The 20583-nt window shown below is 38.5% G+C and overlaps 1 protein-coding gene across 2 annotated transcripts in view; it reads left to right on the plus strand.

Annotated features, from left to right (window-relative positions):
• The window catches only part of TGFBR1 (transforming growth factor beta receptor 1), a 74668-nt gene extending 54420 nt beyond the window's left edge, over positions 1-20248 (plus strand). Inside the window, exons 7-9 of one of the 2 annotated variants that reach the window (XM_027549755.1) lie at positions 10597-10721; positions 11708-11838; positions 16694-19861. In XM_027549755.1, the coding sequence (XP_027405556.1) occupies positions 10597-10721; positions 11708-11838; positions 16694-16819 (382 nt within the window). In that variant the 3' untranslated portion in view covers positions 16820-19861. Of the gene's footprint in view, positions 1-10596; positions 10722-11707; positions 11839-16693 lie in introns of both variants that reach the window. The other variant, XM_027549754.1, reaches the window with a different exon arrangement.
• The last annotated feature ends 335 nt before the right edge of the window (positions 20249-20583 follow it).

Below are 20583 nucleotides of genomic sequence, written 5' to 3' on the forward strand. Positions count from 1 at the left end.
TAGGCACCCACATTGCATGCTAAATCTGGACCACTTAGCACATTATAACTGTTCACTTATCTGTATATTCCATTGGATCGTAAGCAGCTTTGAGAGAAGCCTTGTATTCCCAGCATCTATCATGGTGCCTAGAAGATAGTAGGTCCTCAATAAGTATTTGTTGAATCTATGAGTACTCCCCTGGTAGCTCAGTCAGTAAACAATCTGCCTACTATGTGGGAGACCCAGGTTCTGTTCTTGGGTCAGGAAGATCCTCTGGAGAAGGGAATGGCAACCCACTCCAGAATTCTTGCCTGGAAAATCCCATGGACAGAGGAGCCTGGTGGGCTACAGTCCATGGAATCCCAGAGAGTCGGACATGACTGTGTGACTAACACACACACATGAGTACTCAAAGAACCTAAGTAGGTAAGTATCACTGCCCTCAATTCACAGATGAGGAAACCACCTTGTGAAGGTTAATGTGGCCAACCTCCTGGATGGTAAGCTGAAGAGCTGAGATTTGAACCTGGGCCTTTCTGACCCAAAAGGCTTTGCTTTGTGTATCACAGCATTTTGCCACCACATACCGTCAAAGTGCTATGCTGGACTTGAATAGAGCTGAGCTTTATTGTATCTCAGCTGTATTTATGGATTCAATGGGGACTCTCAGATCTTTTGACTCAGGGTTCCAGGCAGTGGTTGCTGTAGGTCTTTGTGAGTCTTAATCTGTAACCTTAGTAGGATTTTTGAAACCTCAGAACTGTGCAATATGGTATCATTAAGGACTGGCATTCATTTTTATCTATTATTTTGTTCCCTGGAGTATGTCCTTGCCTTTCCTTTTATTCTGTTTTAGTGAGAAGACTTCTAGACTGAAATACATAGTCCCTGCATAGTACACAGCAAAGTAGGTGGTGTATAGTAGGACACCTAGGATGTGGGTCATTGGAAACAAAGATCATAAGGCAAATAGCATAAAATTGCTATTTCAGCTTTTCATGGGATTTGGAGTAAACCAGTGGAGATATTTTTCTTGAGTCTAATATGATCTCAGTTATGTGTGGAAGCTCAGGCTTCAGAAATCAGACCAGGGGGGCACGGGGGTGGGATGTATAGAAACAGTCTGAAGGGGTTAGGGTCTGATATGATCGCATCTGAGGGTGTACGCAGAGAAAGCCTGGGCTGCCTTAGAATCCAGGCGCCATCATGTGGGCCATGTGTGAGGGGCGTTTTCCCCTGCATTAGCTTTCAGGCAGCAGGACACCACCTCCAGGAACAATCATGAGCTGCCACCACTGCCAAGAACACCAGACCATTATCTGCATGCCCTCTATCAAAAGGATAATTACCAGTACATGCTGAGGGGAGAGGTGACAGGCATCCATACTAAAACAGCCCTTGCACCAAAAATACTAAACCCACACAAGGTACAAAGGGGGGCTCCCACCTATAAATAGTCCTCAGAGACCATCGTAGATAATTGTTTCTCCTAAATTCACAAGATGATGCTGTGAAAGTGCTGCACTCAATATGCCAGCAAATTTGGAAAACTCAGCAGTGGCCACAGGACTGGAAAAGGTCAGTTTTCATTCCAATCCCAAAGAAAGGCAATGCCAAAGAACATTCAAACTACTGCAAAATTGCATTCATCTCACATGCTAGTAAAGTAATGCTCAAAATTCTCCAAGCCAGGCCTCAACAGTATGTGAACCATGAACTTCCTGATGTTCAAGCTGGATTTAGAAAAGACAGAGGAACCAGAGATCAAATTGCCAACATCCATTGGGTCATTGAAAAAGCAAGAGAGTTCCAGAAAAACATCTACTTCTGCTTTATTGACTACACCAAAACCTTTGACTGTGTGGATCATAACAAACTGTGGAAAATCATCAAGAGATGGGAATACCAGACCACCTGACCTGCCTCTTGAGAAATCTGTATGCAGGTCAAGAAACAACAGTTAGAACTGGACATGGAACAACAGACTGGTTCCAAATCAGGAAAGGAGTACGTCAAGGCTGTATATTGCCACCCTGCTTTCATGCAGAGTGCATCATGCGAAATGCCAGGCTGGATGAAGCACAAGCTGGAATCAAGATTGCTGGGAGAAATATCAATAACCTCAGATATGCAGATGACACCAACCTTATGGCAGAAAGTGAAGAAGAACTAAAGAGCCTCTTGATGAAAGTGCAAGAGGACAGTGAAAGAGCTGGCTAAAACTCAACATTCAGAAAACGAAGATCATGGCATCTGGTCCCATCACTTCATGGCAAATAGATGGGGAAACAATGGAAACAGATTTTTTTTCTGGGCTCCAAAATCACTGCAGATGGTGACTGCAGCCATGAAATTAAAAGATGCTTACTCCCTGGAAGGAAAGCTATGACCAACCTAGATGGCATATTAAAAAGGAGAGACATTACTTTGTCAACAAAGGTCCATCTAGTCAAGGCTATGGTTTTTCCAGTAATCACATATGAATGTGAGAGTTGGACTATAAAGAAAGCTGAGCACCGAAGAATTGATGCTTTTGAACTGTGGTGTTGGAGAAGACTCTTGAGAGTCCCTTGGACTGCAAGGAGGTCCAACCTGTCCATCCTAAAGGAAATCAGTCCTGAGGAAGGACTGATGCTGAAGCTGAAACTCCAATACTTTATCCACCTGATGGGAAGAACTGACTCACTAGAAAAGACCTTGATGCTGGGAAAGATTGAAGGTGGGAGGAGAGGGGGCAACAGAAGATGAGATGGTTGGATGGCATCACCAACTCAATGGACATGAATTTGATTAAGCTCAAGGAGTTGGTGATGGACAGGGAAGCCTGGCATGCTGCAGTCCATGGGGTTGCAAAGAGTCAGACATGATGAGCAACTGAACTGAAACTCACAGAAGAGAAATATAAGTAAAATGAAGAAGCAGAGGAACCACTCCCAGTTGAAAGACCACTCCCAGTTGAAAGACCAAGAGAATTCCCTTGAAAGAGCAATGAAACAGACCTCTTCAGTGTAGTAGGCACTGATTTCAAAAAGAAGACTGAAAATACTGAAGGAATTAAAAAAGGCTATCAACAGAAATACAGAGTACTGTAAAAAAGGAATTCGAAACTATAAACAGGAACCAAGAAAACTCACTTGCCAAGACAAAAACTGAAGTAAAGGCAATGAATAGCAGAATAAATAAGTGACCTGGAAGACAGAAGATAAAAACTGCCCAATTAGGACAGCAGACAGAAAGCCAAACGAAAAAAAGGGACCTATGGGGTAAGATAAAGTATGCCAATCTATGCGTAATAGGAATTCCAGAAGGAGAAGAGACAGAAAAAGAGGTTGAAAATGCATTTGAAGAAATTATGACCGAAACCTTCCCATACCTAAAGAACGAAATGCATATTCAGGTACAGGAAGCACTGAGGGTCCCAGACAAGGTAAACTCAAACAGGCCTACACCAAGACACGTTATCCGTAGCAGAAATTAAAGAGGAAAATTTCAAAGGAAGCAAGACAAAAAGTTAATTATAAGGGATTCCGCCATCAGTTGTTCCTACTACAGAAATGTTGCAGGTTAGAAGGAAGTGCCAAGATAGATTCAAAGTCCTAAAAGGGAAAAATCTGCAACCTCCGATCCTCTACCCAGCAAGGTGATTGTTTAGAAAGAGATGAATTTCTCAGAAAACTGAAAGTATACAGCAATACTAAACCTGTCCTAAAGGAAATACTGAAAAGTCTTCTCTAAATAGAAAAGGAGTAATACTCTATAGGGGAATAAAAAGGGGAGGAAAAAAATCACAATTGGAAAGCAAATTACTGAAATAAGCCTGTACACAGATTAAAAAAATTTTTTTTTCTGTGAAAGTGATAACCACAATGAACAGCAAAAGAACATGAAGATATAAAAGTGGACATCTAAATCATAAAATATGGGGGAGGAAAGTAAGAAGATGTAGGGGTTTTTTTTCTTTGATTTCCTAGATATGTTTGAGCCTGTATGCCTACCTATCTAAGGCAAGGAGATATAGCATGGGATTAATGTATTTGAAAAATAGAGTAACCACCAATGAAAAACATACAATAGATTCACAGAAACCAAGAAGAAAATAAGTATGACACAAAAGAAAATCAAACCACTAAAGGAAAACAAAGAAAGGGACAAAGAAGAAATATAAAATCAATGGGAAAACAAAGTTAAAATGGAAATAAATATGTATATATCAAGTTACTTTAAATGTCAGTGGACTAAATACTCCAGTCAAAAGACAGAGGGGCAAACATTTGCACAGTAAAGGAAACCATAAACAAAACCAAAAAGACGACCATCGAATGACAGAAAATATTTGTAAATGAGGTGACCAACAAGGGATTAGTCTCCCAAATTTACAAACAGCTCATGTGGCTCAATATTAAAGAAAAACAACAACCCAATCAAAAAATGGGCAGAAGATCTAAGACATTTCCTCAAAGAAGACATACAGATGGCCAAAAAAGCGCATGAAAAGGTCCTCAACATCACTAATTAGAGAAGCCCAAATCAAAATTACAAAGATGTATCACCTCAGACCTGTCAGGATGGCCATTATCATCATCATCATAAAAAAAAATCTACAAACAATAAATGCTAGAGAGGGTGTGGAGAAAAGGGAACTCTCCTACACAGTTAGTGGAAATGAAAACTGGTAGAGTCACTTTGAAGAACAGGATGGAGGTTCTTTATAAAACTAAAAATGAAACTATCATATGATCTAGCAATCCCACTCTTAGGCATATATCTGGAAAAAACTATAATTTGAAAAGATACATGCCCCCCAGTGTTCACTGCAACACTATTTACAATAGACAAAAGACAGTCTAATGTCCAGATGAATGGATAAGGAAGATATGGTATGTACACACACACACACATATACATACATATACACACACAATGTTACCCATTAAAAAAGAAAACGCCATTTGTGGCAACACTGGTGGACCTAGAGATTATACTAAGTAAAAGTAAATCAGAAAGAGCATATCGCTTACATGTGCAATCTAAAAAAATGACACAAATGAACTTATTTATTTATGAAACCGATTCACAGGCTTAGAAAACAAACTTACGGTTACTAAAGGGGAAAGGTGGAAAGGAGTGATAAAGTATGGGTTTGCGATTAACATACACACAATGGGCTTCCTTGGTAGCTCAGCTGGTAAAGAATCTCCCTACAATGCAGGAGACCCTGGTTCAATTCCTGGATCAGGAAGATCCCCTGGAGAAGGACAGGCTACCTACTCCAGCATTCTTGGGCTTCCCTGGTGGCTCAGACGGTAAATCTGCCTGCAATGCAGGAGACCTGGGTTTGATCCCTGGGGTGGGTAGATCCCCTGGAGGAGGGCGTGGCAACCCACTCCAGTATTCTTGCCTGGAGAATCCCCATGGACAGAGGAGCCTGGTGGGCTACAGTCCATGGTGTCACAGAGTCAGACACACAGCACAGCACACACACACAATACTATATATAAAACAGATACTCAATAAGAACCTACTATATAGTATAGGGAACTAACTCAACTCAGTACTTTGTGATAACCTATGTGGGAAAACATATATATATGTGTGTGTGTGTGTAAATGAATCACTTTGCTGTACATCTGAAACTAACACATAAATCAGCTATCCCCAAATATAAGAAATGAGAATAAACATAAACTCTCAGAGTAGATGTCTCAATATTCTGTGGTAAACCTTAATGGAAAAGAATGTATAACTGAATTACTTTGCTGTACAATAGAAATTAACATTGTGTATCAACAATCAGATCAGATCAGTCGTTCAGTCGTGTCCGACTCTTTGTGACCCCATGAATCGCAGCACGCCAGGCCTCCCTGTCCATCACCAACTCCCGGAGTTCACTCAGACTCACATCCATCGAGTCAGTGATGCCATCCAGTCATCTCATCCTCTGTCATCCCCTTCTCCTCCTGCCCCCAATCCCTCCCAGCATCAGGGTCTTTCCCAATGAGTCAACTCTTCACATGAGGTGGCCAAAGTACTGGAGTTTCAGCTTTAGCATTATTCCTTCCAAAGAAATCCCAGAGCTGATCTCCTTCAGAATGGACTGGTTGGATCTCCTTGCAGTCCAAGGGACTCTCAAGAGTCTTCTCCAACACCACAGTTCAAAAGCATCAATTCTTCGGCACTCAGCCTTCTTCACAGTCCAACTCTCACATCCATACATGACCACAGGAAAAACCATAACCTTGACTAGACGAACCTTTGTTGGTGAAGTAATGTCTCTGCTTTTGAATATGCTATCTAGGTTGGTCATAACTTTCCTTCCAAGGAGTAAGTGTCTTTTATTTCATGGCTGCAGTCACCATCTCAATACAATAAATTTTTTAAAATAGAAAAATAAAGACAGGGTGGCAGATGTATTGTTTTAATCCAGAGCCTACAACATGCTGCCTCTAAGACCCACATTAAGGCAGAGGACACACAGAGATCAAAAGTGATGGGATGGAAAAATATTTCACGTAAACTGAAATGAGAACAAAGTGTGGAATCACTCAAGTCAGACAACACAGACTTTGAAACAAATACCATAAAGAAAGATAGATAAGGACACTGTATTGAAAAAAGGATCAGTTTAGGAAGAGGATCTTATACTCATCAGCATATACACACCTAATGTAGGAGTATCTAAATACATAAAACAAATAGCCACAAACATAAAGGGAGAAATTGATGGGGAAATCAGAGTAGGAGATTTGAACACCCCACTCACATCAATGGATAAATTTTCTAGACAGAAAACCAGTAAAGCAAGAGATCCTAAACAACACAATAGAATTACGGTAAGTTGATATTTTCTGGACATTAAAAAACAAAACACATGCTTTTCAACTGCACCTGAACATTCTCTAGAATTGATTATCTTCTCAGGCATAAAACAAGCCTCAACACATTTAAGAGTGCAGAAGTTATTTCACACATTTTTCCTGACCGTAACAGCATTAAACTAGAAATCAACCACAGAAAAAGAAATGAGGGGAGAAAATAAGTTACACAGAGACTCAACAACAGACTGCCAATACTAAAAAACCAGTGGGTAAAGATGAAATCAAAGAGGAAATTTAAAAATACCTTGAGACAAATGACAGTAAAAACCACCATACAACACCTATGGAATGGGACTTCCCTGGTGATTCAGTGGCTAAGACTCCAAGCACCCAATGCAGGAAGCCCAGGTTCAATCTGTGAACTAGACCCTGTATGCAGCAGCTGAGAGCTGGCACAGATATTTTCAAAAAAGAAACCTATGGGACGCAGCAAAAGCAATTCCTAGAGGGAAGTTCACAGCAATACAGACCTTACTCAAAAAACATGAAACATATCAAATAAACAGCCTAGCCTACCACTTAATTATAGAACAAAACCTAAAGTCAGCAGAAGGAAGGGAAAAAATAAAGATCAGAGAGGAAATAGAGATTTTTGAGAAAAAAAAAAAAATTACAACTGAGACCTGGTTCTTTGAAAGGGTAAACAAAATGCACAAATCTTTGGCCAGGCTCACCAAGAAGAAATGAGAGAACCCAAATACATGAAAAAGGAGACATAACAACTGACACTGCAGAAATACAAAAAAACCATAAAAGAATACTATGAGCAATTATATGACAACAAATTTGACAACGCAGAAGGGGACAACAGAGGATGAGATGGTTGGATGGCATCACCAACTCCATGGACATGAGTTTGAGTTAACTCCAGGAGTTGGGTGACAGACAGGGAGGCTTGGCATGCTGCAGTCCATGGGGTTGCAAAGAATCAGACGCAACTGAGTGACTAAACTGAAGAAATGTACAAGTTTCTAGAACTATACAGTCCACCAAAAAATTTAATCAAGGAAAAACACATAATTTGACCACACTGATTACTAGAGGTGAAATACAATCTGTAATTTAAAAAACTTACAACAAACTAAAGTCCAGGACCAGATGGCTTCATGGGTGAGTTCCACGAGACATAGAAAATAATTTATATCAATGCTTCCAAAAAACTGAAGAGGTGGGAACACTGCCAAAGGCATTTTATAATGCCACCATCACCCTGATTCCAAAACTAGACAAAGAACCACCAAAACAGATACATACAGGCCAATATATCTGATGAATATAGATGCAAAAATTCTTAACAAAATAGCAAACTGAATCCAGCAGCACACAAAAAAATGTCATACACCACAACCAAGTGGGATTCATTGCAAGTTCACAAGGGTGATTCAACATATACAAATCAATGTGATACACCTCATAAACCAGACAAAAAACACACGATCATCTCAATTGATGCAGAAAAAGCATTTGACAAAATTCAACATCCATTCATTGCAAAAACGCTTTACCAAAAAAGTGGGTATTGAGGGAACATAACATAATAAAAGCTGTTTATGACAAATCCACAGCCAGTATAATACTCAAAGGTGAAAAGCTGAAAGCCCTACTGCTAAAATTTAGAACAAGACAAAGACGCCCACTGTCACCTCTTCTAGTAAACACTGTAGTACTGGAAGTTGTGGCCACAGCAGTCAGATCAGAAAAAGATATAAAAGGTATCCAAATTGGAAGGAAAAATTTAAATTGTCATTATATGCAGATGACATGATTCTGTGTACATATATATATATACAGAAAACCCTAAAGACTTCACACAGAAATTACTAGAGGTGATAAATTAATTCAGCAAGGTAGCAGGATACAAAGGAAACAAGACTCAAAGAAATGGAATGATATCCCATGTCTTGGATTGGAAGAATTAATATTGTTAAAATGGCCATATTGCCCAAAGCAATCTACAGATTTAATGTGATCCCTATCAAATTACCCATGACATTTGTCACAGAACTAGAACAAATAACCCTAAAGTTTATATGGAATCATAAAAGACCCAGAATTGCCAAAGCCATCCTGGAGAAAAAGAACAAAACAGGAACCATAACCCTCCCAGACTTCAAACAATACTACAAAGATACAGTAATCAAAACAGCATGGTACTGGCACAGAAACATTCATACGGATCAATGAAACAGAAAAGAGAGCCCAGAGATAAACCCATACCCCTAAGGCCTCTTTGACAAAGGAGGCAAGAATATACAATGGGAAAAAGTCTGTTCAGCAAGTGGTGGTAGCGAAGTTGGACAGCCACATGGAAATTGATGAGGTTAGAACATACCCTCTCACCATACATAAAAATAAACTCAAAATGGCCTAAAGACTTAAACATAAGACATGACATCAAAAACTCCTTCAAGAGAGCATAGGCAAAACGTTCTGACATAAATCATACCAGTGTTTTCTTAAGTCAGTCTCCCAAGGCAGTAGAAGTAAAGAAACAAATGGGACCTAATCAAACTTACAAGCTTTCAGCACAGCAAAGGAAACCATTAAAAAAAAGGAAAAGACAACCTACAGAATCAGAAAAAGCATTTGCAAATGATGCAACTGATAAGGGCTTAATAATTTCCAAAATATGTAAATACCTCATAGAACTCAACAACAACAAAAAAACCAAGCAACTTAATCAAAAAATGGACAAGAGACCTAAAATGGCATTTCTCCAAAGAAGAAATACAAATGGCCAATATGCACATGAAAAAATGTTCAGTATCACTAATTATTAGAGAAATGCAAATAAAAACTACAGTGAGGTACTGCAGTGAGTGGCCGGTTAGAATGGCCATCATTAAAAACTGTACAAATAACAAATGCTAGAGAGAATATGGAGAAAAGGGAACTCTTACACTGTTGGTGTAAATGTAAGTTGGTACAACCACTACAGAAAACAGTGGAAAAAGAGAAAAATAGAATCACCATATGGTCCAGCAGTCCCACTTCTGGCTATATATCCAGAAAAAACTAATCCAAAATGATACATGTACCATATTCATAGCAGCATTATTTCACAATAACCAAGACATGGAAACAACCTAAATGTCCATTGACAGATGAGCTGATAAAATGTGGTGCATATATCCAATGGAATACAACTCAGCCATAAAAAAGAATGAAATAGTGCCATTTGCTGCAGCATGGATGCAACGAGAGATTATCATAATAAGTGAAGTCAGTCAGAAAGAGACAAATATATTAATGTGTGGAATCTAAAATATGACACAAATGATCCTATCTGCAAAATGGATTGAGGGACATAAATAACAGACTTGTGGTTGCTGGAGCGGAGGGTGTTGGGAGAGGGATGGGGTGGGAAGCTGGAGTTAGCAGATGTTAAGCTATTACATATAGAATGGATAAACAACAACATCCTACTGTACAGGACAGAGAACTATATTCAGTATCTAAATAATAATGGAAAATAATATTTTAAAAAATGTATATATACATATAACTCACTTTGCTGTATAGCAGAAATTAGCAATATTATAATTCAACTATACTTCAATAAATTTTTTTTTTTTTTTAATTTAAAAAGCAGCAGAACCATAGTGAAAGGAGGAAAGGTCAAAGTTAATATTGCTCCCCACCCCCCTGACCTCCCGCCCAGGAGTAAAAGAAAGATGATGAAACAGTTTAAAAAGTAATGTTACTATTGCATAAAATGAAGTGCTGACTTCTTTTTTAGGTACATGGCCCCTGAAGTTCTAGATGATTCCATAAATATGAAACACTTTGAATCCTTCAAACGTGCTGACATCTATGCAATGGGACTAGTATTCTGGGAAGTAGCTCGACGATGTTCCATTGGTGGTAAATTTCTCTCCCTTCCCCCAATATATTGTCACAAACAAAAGTTGTTTAAGAATTGTCTTTTTTATTGAATGAAATTGTTTACCCAGTGATCAATGAGAGTGCCAGAGAGATGACACAACATGCTTTATCCTTGTGCATGGCTTTATCCTAATACACAGCTTTATTCCAGTGTGGTCTTTTTCTAGTTCCACTTGAATTTTGGGAAGCAATAGAAACCAACCCCTTGTTATCTTGCAGTATAGATATTTAGAATGAATGACTGCTTGTGAGGCCACCCAGGAAGCTATTTTTAGCATGTACCAGAGTCAAACTGATTTTACCCCGAGATTGTAGTGATTTTCTCCATCTTGAGAGTGGAAATTACATATGCAAAATGCAGATAGACTGTCACTGCATTACTTTTTAAAGTACATTTGTGTTAGATTGAGAACTTTCAATGTTTACTTGAGAAACAGTCTTATCCTTGAGAACCCAGGCTCACCTGAGACTAGGGCCTCAGGTTTCTGAGGCAGTGAGGGGTGGAGTAGCAAATAGGACAGGTTATTAACAGACACAAGTAGAGGAAGGGACTTGCACCTCAGGCTTGCCATGTAGGATTCACACCTTAGTGAGAGTGTACTTCCCTTTACCAGGTGAGGCTGTGCACTTGCAGAATAAAGGCTTTCATTTCTCGCACATTGGGGCTCTAAGAGAAAATGTCTATCTGGTCATCACAACTCATAGTTAACCATTATTAAAATAGCCTTTGCTGATTATATTGCAGAATTTAGTTTCAAAGTGTGTGCTCAGTACTGACTCAAGGAGGTGGGTTGTTGATGCAGACATGGATAAGAGAGAGCAGGCTGTTCCACTTACCTGTTTTAGTAATGGGACACTGTAACAGGATTTCCAGCTGTTCCTTTTCTGTCTGGTCAAAGATTGTTCTGACATTATCTGAATAAACCTTTCAAAATAGGTTTTTTTTAAATTCTTTACCAATGTAGGAATACATGAAGATTACCAGCTGCCTTATTATGATCTTGTACCTTCCGATCCATCAGTTGAAGAAATGAGAAAAGTTGTTTGTGAACAGAAGTTAAGGCCAAATATTCCAAACAGATGGCAGAGCTGTGAAGTGAGTATTTATTTTGGATATTATACAGTTTTCTAAACTGCTTCTGGTTAGTATGTGGAAATTTGCTACTTTTCTTTAAGGAAAACAGAAGTAAGAATTCCCATTCCTTTATTTTTCATAGCTAATTAAATCAATGAGTAAAAACAGAATAATTTGATTTTTATGTTCAATTTCAAGTACATTGCAAAGGCGATGGAACATTTTTAGTGGCCATCAGTTTATTAGAACAGTGTTTAGATCTGCCAGTGAAACAAGGCTCCTGCATTTTAAATTAAAGCTTCCTGGCTTTCCCTGGTGGCTCAGTGGTGAAGAATCCGCCTGTCATTGTAGTTAACACAGGTTCAATCCCTCATCTGGGAAGACCCCCACAGGCCACAGAGCAACTAAACCCATGCACCACAACTTATTGAGCTCTAGAGCCCGGGAGCTGAAGCTTACTGAAGCCCACATGCCCCAAGAGCCTGTGGCTCTGCAACGAGAGAAGCCACCACAACGCGAAGTCCAAGTACCACAACTAGCGAGTAGCTTCTGCTCGCCACAAGTAGAGAAAAGCCAAGCACAGCAGTGAAGACCAAGCACAGCCAAAAAATAAATAATTTTTTTTTTTTAAAGCTACCTTTCAACCAGGGCTGCCCAGAACAGTGGGCTGTGTGCTGGCTGGAATCAGGAGGCCTATATTGTAGATCCTGGCTACCATATATTTCAGAGGCTGACTTCTCCAAAGCACTTCAGTTCTTGGGACCTTAATATGCCTTTTTGTAAAATAAGGGATTTGGATGATTGTGAAGATGGTTCAGATGATTTTATATTTTATTCATTTCACTGCTCATTTGACTATTCATCAGGAATTTGTGGAAACTGCTTTTCAGCAGTATCTGAGCTTTTCAACCCCAGCTCTTTACAGAAAGTTTTAGAAATATTTTTGTAGTTATACTTTTAAAGAATTTATAAGAAAAATGTTATTTAATTTATCCTTAATTGCTAACTTTTACTAACAGAAGTAGAAGGTATTAAGAATACATAGAAAAACTACAGAAAAGGTCTTAATGACCCAGATAACCAGGATGGTGTGATCACTCACCTAGAGCTAGACATCCTGATGTGTAAAGTCAAGCGGACCTTAGGAAGCATTACTACAAACAAAGCTAGTAGAGGTGATGGAATTCCAGCTATTTCAAATCCTAAAAGATGATGGATGTTGTTAAAGTGCTGCACTCAGTATGCCAGCAAATTTAGAAAACTCAGCAGTGGCCACAGGACTGGAAAAGATCAGTTTTCATTCCAGTCCCAAAGAAGGGCAATGCCAAAGAATATTCAAACTACCACACAGTTGCACTCTTTTCACATACTAGTAAGATAATGCTCTAAATCCTTCAAGCTAGGCTTCAACAGTACGTGAAACGAAAACTTCCAGATGTACAAGTTGGATATAGAAAAGGCAGAGGAACCAGAGATCAAACTGCCAACATCTGTTGGATCATAGAAAAAGCGAGGGAATTCCAAAAAAAAACACTTCTGCTTCATTGACTACAGTAAAGCCTTTGACTATGTGGATCACAACAAACTGGAAAATTCTGAAAGAGATAGGAATACCAGACCACCTTACCTGCCTCCTGAGAAACCTGTATGCAGTCAAGAAACAACACTTAGAACCAGACATGGAAACAGCGAACTGGTTTAAAATTGGGAAAGGAGTATTATCAAGATTGTATACTGTCACCTTGCTTATTTAGCTTATATGCAGAGTACATCACGCAAAATGCTGGGCTGGATGAACCTCAAGCTCGAATCAAGATTGCCAGGAGAAATATCAATAACCTCATATGCAGATGACATCACCCTAATGACAGAAAGTGAAGAGGAACTAAAGAGCCTCTTGATGAAGCTTAAAGAGGAGAGTGAAAAAGCTGGCTTAAAACTCAACATACAGAAAACTAAGATCATGCATCCAGTATCATCACTTCATGGCAAATAGGTGGGGAAACAATGAAACAGTGAAAGACAATTTTCTTGGGCTCAAAAATCACTGTGAACGTTGACTGCAGTCATGAAATTAAAAAAGATGCTTGCTCCTTGGAAGAAAACCTATGACAAACCTAGACAACATATTAAAAACAGAGATACCACTTTGCCAACAGAGGTCTGTATAGTCAAAATTATGGTTTTTCCAGTAGTCATGTATGGATGTGAGAGTTGGACCACAGAAGCCTGAGTGCTAAGAATTTATAGTTTCGAACTGTGGTGCTGAAGAAGACTCTTCAGAGTCCCTTGAAGAACAAGGAGATCAAACCAAGTCAATCCTAAAGGAAATCAACCCTGAATTTTCATTGGAAGGGCTGGTTCTGAAGCTGAAGCCCCAATACTTTGGCCACCTGATGTGAAGAGCTGACTCACTGGAAAAGACCCTGATACTGGGAAAGATTGAGGGCAGGAGGAGAAGCAGGTGACAGAGGATGAGATGGTTGGATGGCATCAGTGACTCAATATACATCAATGTGAGCCAACTCTGGGAGATAGTGAAGGACAGGGAAGCTTGGCTTGCTGCATTCCATGGAGTCAGAAAAAGTCAGGCACAACTGCGTTAACAACCACTATTATTATGATACTATTATAATATTGGTAAAGCAAAGCATTTCCCTTTAGAGTTGATGTTTGGTAGTTTAGGAAGAATAAAACGCTGTTCACTTAAGTAGTTTATCTTACATCTTAAGAGTCGGACACGACTGAAGTGACTTAGCAGCAGCAGACTTCATTAGATACCTGTGAGATCAAGAGAGTTCCTTGGCTACCTCCAATGAAATCAAGTATGCAGGCCCAGACAAAATTTATTTTGTGTGCTCACAGAACCTGCATGTTTAACAAATGAAATTGGGCTAGATTTTGTCTTTGAAAAATTTCATCTTGATACTACAAACTGGAATTATTCATGCACTCATTCAATAAGCAAATTAGAGCAAATTAATATTAAACAGATGGCTAATTAAGCACGAAGGAAAGTTAGTAGTTAACGTTAAAAACATACATGCAAGTTGAAATTACTGTCACAGCATGTTGAATGAATGCCATCAGTGTCATTTAGCTAGTTTTGTATCACTAACTTAATCTTTCACTTTTCTCGGGTTTTACAAATCTCCCATCAGTAGCTGAAACGCATCGAGAATTTGAAACTGATAGGATACCTACAGAAGTGTTTTTCAGAGCCCTCTGACCTTTTCCAATCTGGAAAGCTGGCTCAGGATATCCCTTACCTTTCACCTGTGATCTCTCTTGCCTCTTTTGTGGTGACTGCCTTTCTGAATCCCATGTCTTCATGTTTCTTGGTTTGCTCATTATCCTCCTCTTCCAGCTCTTTGCTCAGATATTACCTTGTCAGTGAGTCGTTACCTGTCAATCTATTTAAAATAACACTTTTTCCCCTGGCATATTTTATCTCCTTCCCTAAATGATGTTTCTCCTTAGCACTTACCACTGACAGTCCATGCATTTTCCTTATTTATTATACGCTTTAGCCCTCTACAATGTAAGCTTTATGAGAGCAGAGATGTTGTCTATTATTTCGCTACTGTGTCTGTTAGTGTATCCTACTAGATACATGTAGGATGGTATCTGGATTATGGCACTCAGTTTGCTGGATGATTTTATGCATGTCCTGAACCCTTGGTCATTTTTACCTGAAAACAAGTGTTCATTTCTAGGAAATTTTCCTCACGTGTTCCCTTCCATTTTCTTCTGTTTTCTTCAACTCTGGTTATGAATGTAGACATCCTGAACAGGCATTCTGATTTTCTTGTGTTTTCCTTCCTATTACCCATCTCTTTGTTTTCTTTTCTCAACTTTCTGGGAATCTGCTTTTATCTTTTGGTTTTATTATTATTATTCAGGTTTATTTTGTAGTTCTATAAAACTTTCCCCAAACCAAACAAAACCCAAAAAAGTATTGATAAGTCCAGTATCAGTATTTTCTTTTATCTCTTTGAAGGTATTAATGATGGATTGTTGATATTGTCTTCTGTACACCTTTTGTTTTTTCCAAGGTGTTTTTTTCTGTTTGTGTCAGTTTCTGCATTTCATATTACTTTCCTGAAATGTTGATCAAGTTCATACTCTGTATAAAAGCAGCACTGAAAGCTGATGGGAAGCTTTGTGCACATGAATGGAGCTTATCGTCAACTTCAGTCTGAGGGTGAAGTAACTGGATTGCTTCCTTGGGGAACCACTGATGTCCCTCTCTTTAGGCTTTTCTTCTTGGGCTGAAGACTCTTCTGGTCTCCTACCTGGAGGAGTATGTGAAGTCACTGGCCATGTTCTGGGGAGAAAGTTTATTGTCTTAGCGTTTAGTGTGTTGTCAGTGTGGAATTTTGCCCTTTCCCCAAGATGGGAATCTGTTCTGCTCTCTCAGATTGAAATCTCTTGTCCTCTGTTGGGCTGGGGTGGGATGGTCACCCAGCTGTGTGAAGTTGGGGCAGGGCAGGTATCTGGGTTTCTAGCTTCTTTGGCTGATTCTGTTTTTACCCTGAACTTCACCCCAGGGATACAGGATATAAGTTAATTCCTCAGTTTTGGGGGCCATTTCATGTGAGTCAGGTTCCCTCTTTGCTTTGCACAGCTCTATTTGAGGATTCAGCTTTCTCAGGCTGCTAAGTAAATCCTCCCTTGTCCATCTGCTTTCCAGCTGCTGGCACCAGTATCCTGCTGATGGGAATTTAGGTCGTCTTTACTCATTTGCTATTACAAATAATGCTGAAACAGAAATACTTGTATGTCGTTTAAAAAGAAAATTTACAGGTAAAGATTATTATCCAGGTCGTTGAAAAGTGGTGCATGCATTAATGATCTTTCTTTTCTTTTCTTGTAGGCCTTGAGAGTAATGGCTAAAATTATGAGAGAATGTTGGTATGCCAATGGAGCAGCTAGGCTTACAGCTTTGCGGATTAAGAAAACATTGTCACAACTCAGTCAGCAGGAAGGCATCAAAATGTAAATTCTGTGGCTTTGCCTGAACTCTACTTCTTCTTCAGATCTGCTCCTGGGTTTTAATTTGGGAGGTCAGTTGTTCTACCTCACTGAGAGGGAACAGAAGGATATTGCTTCCTTTTACGATGATGTAACAAGGTGAACTAAAACATCCCAGGATTTCTTCAGACCCAGGAAACCGCCATGTGGGTTCCTTTCTGTGCACTATGAACGCTTCTTTCCCAGGACAGTTACAAAATGTTGTGTAGTCTACCTTTATTTTTTATTAACACAAAACTTGTTTTTTTAAACGATTGCTGGTCTTAACTTTAGGTAACTGCTGTGCTGAAGATCATCTTTAAGGGTAAAGGAGCTGGATGGCTGAGTTATATGAAACGTTTCTTATTTTTAAAGAAAGTGATTTCTCCTGGTTAGTACATTCTCAGAGGATTCTGAACCACTAAAGAGTTTCTTTGATTTAGACTTTGAATGTACTGTTCTATAATTTTCAGGATCTTAAAACTAACACTTATAAACTCTTGAGTCTAAAAATGACCTCATATAGTAGTGAGGAACATAATTTATGCAATTGTATTTTGTATATTATTGTTCTTTCACATATTCAGAACATCACATGCCTTCAAAATGGGATTGTACTATACCAGTAAGTGCCACTTCTGTGTCTTTCTAATGGAAATGAGTAGAATTGCTTAAAGTCTCTGTGTGTGTTAAATCTGTCATGTTTTAATTCAAAAGTTTATTTACCTGGATAACCCAGACTTATTCTGTTGTTTTCTGGAAGAGTTTTTCTGGTATGTTCTTTGGTTTTCCATTCTGAATATGCCTTTCTCCTGCCAAAATGTGCTTAAACCACTAGAGAAATGAAATGGCATTAATTGGTAAATTGTTATCATGGTCATAATTAAGTATTCTCATCAAGTTTTTGCATTTTAATTGTATTGTCTAAGTACACTTTAAAAAATTCAAGTGGCACTCTTGATGCTTATAGTACTTTAATAACTTAAAATCTGTAGCATACAGACGAATTTTTCTAAAAGGGAAAATTTGTCTAGCTGCTTGTGAAAAGTTGTGTGGCATTCTGTAAGCCATTTTTTTCTTTATCTGATCAAAGACAGTGTTATTTTTTTAAGAAATGAATTATGTTTAAAATTAGAATATGGTTAATGTTAAATAGGCTTTTTTCTAGGAAGGTAAAGGTAGTTGATAATTTGAATAGTAACAGGTGTGTGAGAGTCACATTGTTGTGTAGGAGTCACTGTTCTGTGGACTTTGTCTTTGTAGCTAAGGTTAGTCAGTGTGGTTTTGAGGTCGCACTACACTTTGAGGAAGGCAGCTTTTAACTCAGTCTTTCCTTCTCTGTGCATATATCACAACTGCCTAATTTATATGGCTCTGGAGTGAATTTGGTGCACCCTCAATTTTTAGGAAACCGATAGCTAAGGAATATTCCAAGGATAGATTCTCCATTTACAGATGTTTATGGTGAAATTAAATGTTTAAAGTAAATCTGTCATGGCCTTCTCACATTCAGTTGAAAGTAGCTTATAATAACTGGTTTTACTTCCAGTGCTGAAAGTCTTTGCAGGATTTTTACAATTTTTCAAAGTCCTCTTTATCACTGTGATCTTAATCTGAGGGAGGAAAGTCTATCATAGCTGTGAGGCAAGACATACCTTATAGAGCTGTCAATTTCCTGATGAAAGGGTCAGAATAACCTTTACAGTATTTTGGTAAGAGATAGTGGCCATTTATGCTGACTGAGCTACATTCTGATAATGTCTTATTTCTTATACATAGAATAAATTTGAAAGACTATTTGGTCTTAAAGCCAAAGTAATTTTAGAATGAATGACATACTTCATAGGAATTTAGTGTCAATTTCATGTGTTTAAAAACAACATGGGGAAAATATTGTTTAGAGGTTAATATTTTGAGTCCAAATTTGAGTTTTTTCTGTAGTTACCATGATTTCATCAAAGCAAATGAGTGAGTTTGAGAGGTTTGTTTTATAATTGTGTTATGTTTCCTGTTTAATAATCTCTAGCTCTATGATCAGGTACTTTTACTTTTTTTTTTTGGCCATTTACAAGCCTACCAGATCTGCTTTATGAAATCCAGGGGACCAATGCATATAATCACTAAAACTATTTTTATATAATTTTAAGAACATACCAAAAGTTCTTGTCTGATTTAAAGTTGTGATACATGATTTCTCAGTTTCATATAAAGTAATCAACTTTTGCTGAAGATATTCTTTATTAAGTCAAAAAATGAGTTCCAGTTTTACTGTTCAGCCTAAATGGATGAAATCTACTTTTGATGAATCAGGGAACTTTTTAAAAGTTGGAATTTAGTTCTAAATTGGGTTTACATGTTACTCTAGCTGATTCCATTTTTTTTTTCCGACTAACGATGGTTTGACAAACTCCAATTGGCTAGTACTGAAAATGAAAGTAACTGAAAATATTTATGGATCATGATTGCTGTGGCTGTTCCTGCAGAAAAATTTGACTGGAGAAATATATTTAAAAACACAAGCCTTTGTGTTTATACTGTCTATCTTCAGATGCTCACTTTCCAAGGTTCAACTTGGCTAAAGTATACCTTCAGGCAGATTGTCTGTCAGTCAGTACCCCCAGAGGAACGGGGATGAGGGGTGCGTACGGCTTACTGGGGTGTCGACATCCCTGGTCTTTTCTTCACACCCTTAGCTTGCTCCCTCCCAAACTGCCTTCCTGCTGGTCCTGCCTCAGTGGGCTGGCAGCAAGGGTAGCTCTGGCAGTGGGAGTTGTGCCAGAAGCAATGGCCAGTTGTATCTTCCATAGGACAGGGTAAGGTCCAAAGAGCTGAGCCTGTAGTTATGCTGTAATGATAGTGCTCAGGAAGTGCCTTGAGTCAGGATACAGTGCCATGGTCATCAAGAACTCCAAATTTCTGTTCTTAAAAAATTTCAGTGGTCACTTGGCCATTTTGCTGCTCATGCCTGAGTTACCTTTTTTCCCCCCTCTACCTTAAAGAACTGTCACATACAGAGTGTTTTGTAAAACAAGATGGTGAAGTGCTAATTAAAACTCAAAACAACATGAGGATCCCATTAGACATGTCATATCAAGCATTTATTTTTACCCCTCCAATGAAAGACTGATTGTTAATAAACTATTTATTGACCATGGCAGTGTTCTGGCTCCAGATGGTGAGAGTCCAAATAATGGTTCTGTCACAGCTTGGCAGAAAAATGCCAGTTCAGATGTTTTTGAGACTCTAAAAAATAGCTCATGACGTGTCCTGCAGCATCTTGTGTCTGTTTTGGAATGCTGCGATTCCCATGGGCCCTCTCCAGAAATGCTGGACTTCTAGGACATTCTGAGGATTGTCAGTACATTTAAACCTTTAACCCTATTATGCAGTCTTATTTGTAACTGTAAACTTAAAAAAAGTGGTTAACAACATTCAACCAGTTTCTTAAAGCTTAAAAAGAACTTCAGTGAATGTTTTTATTTTTAAACAAGATTTGTGAATTGAGTATCATGAACTGTGTTTTGATATCCCTTTTTCACATTGTGCCAATGGAATGGGGTGTTTGATATTTCTTTATATGTCAAGGAGATGCTTCAAAACGTCAATTGCTTTAAACTTAAATTACCTCTCAAGAGACCAAGGTACATTTACCTCATTGTATATATGATGTTTAATATTTGTCAGAGCATTCTCCGGGTTTGCAGTTTTATTTCTATAAAGTATGAGTATTATGTTGCTAAATTACTCAAATGG

This window comes from Bos indicus x Bos taurus, chromosome 8 (assembly GCF_003369695.1).
Source record: "Bos indicus x Bos taurus breed Angus x Brahman F1 hybrid chromosome 8, Bos_hybrid_MaternalHap_v2.0, whole genome shotgun sequence".
Lineage (NCBI taxonomy): Eukaryota > Metazoa > Chordata > Mammalia > Artiodactyla > Bovidae > Bos > Bos indicus x Bos taurus.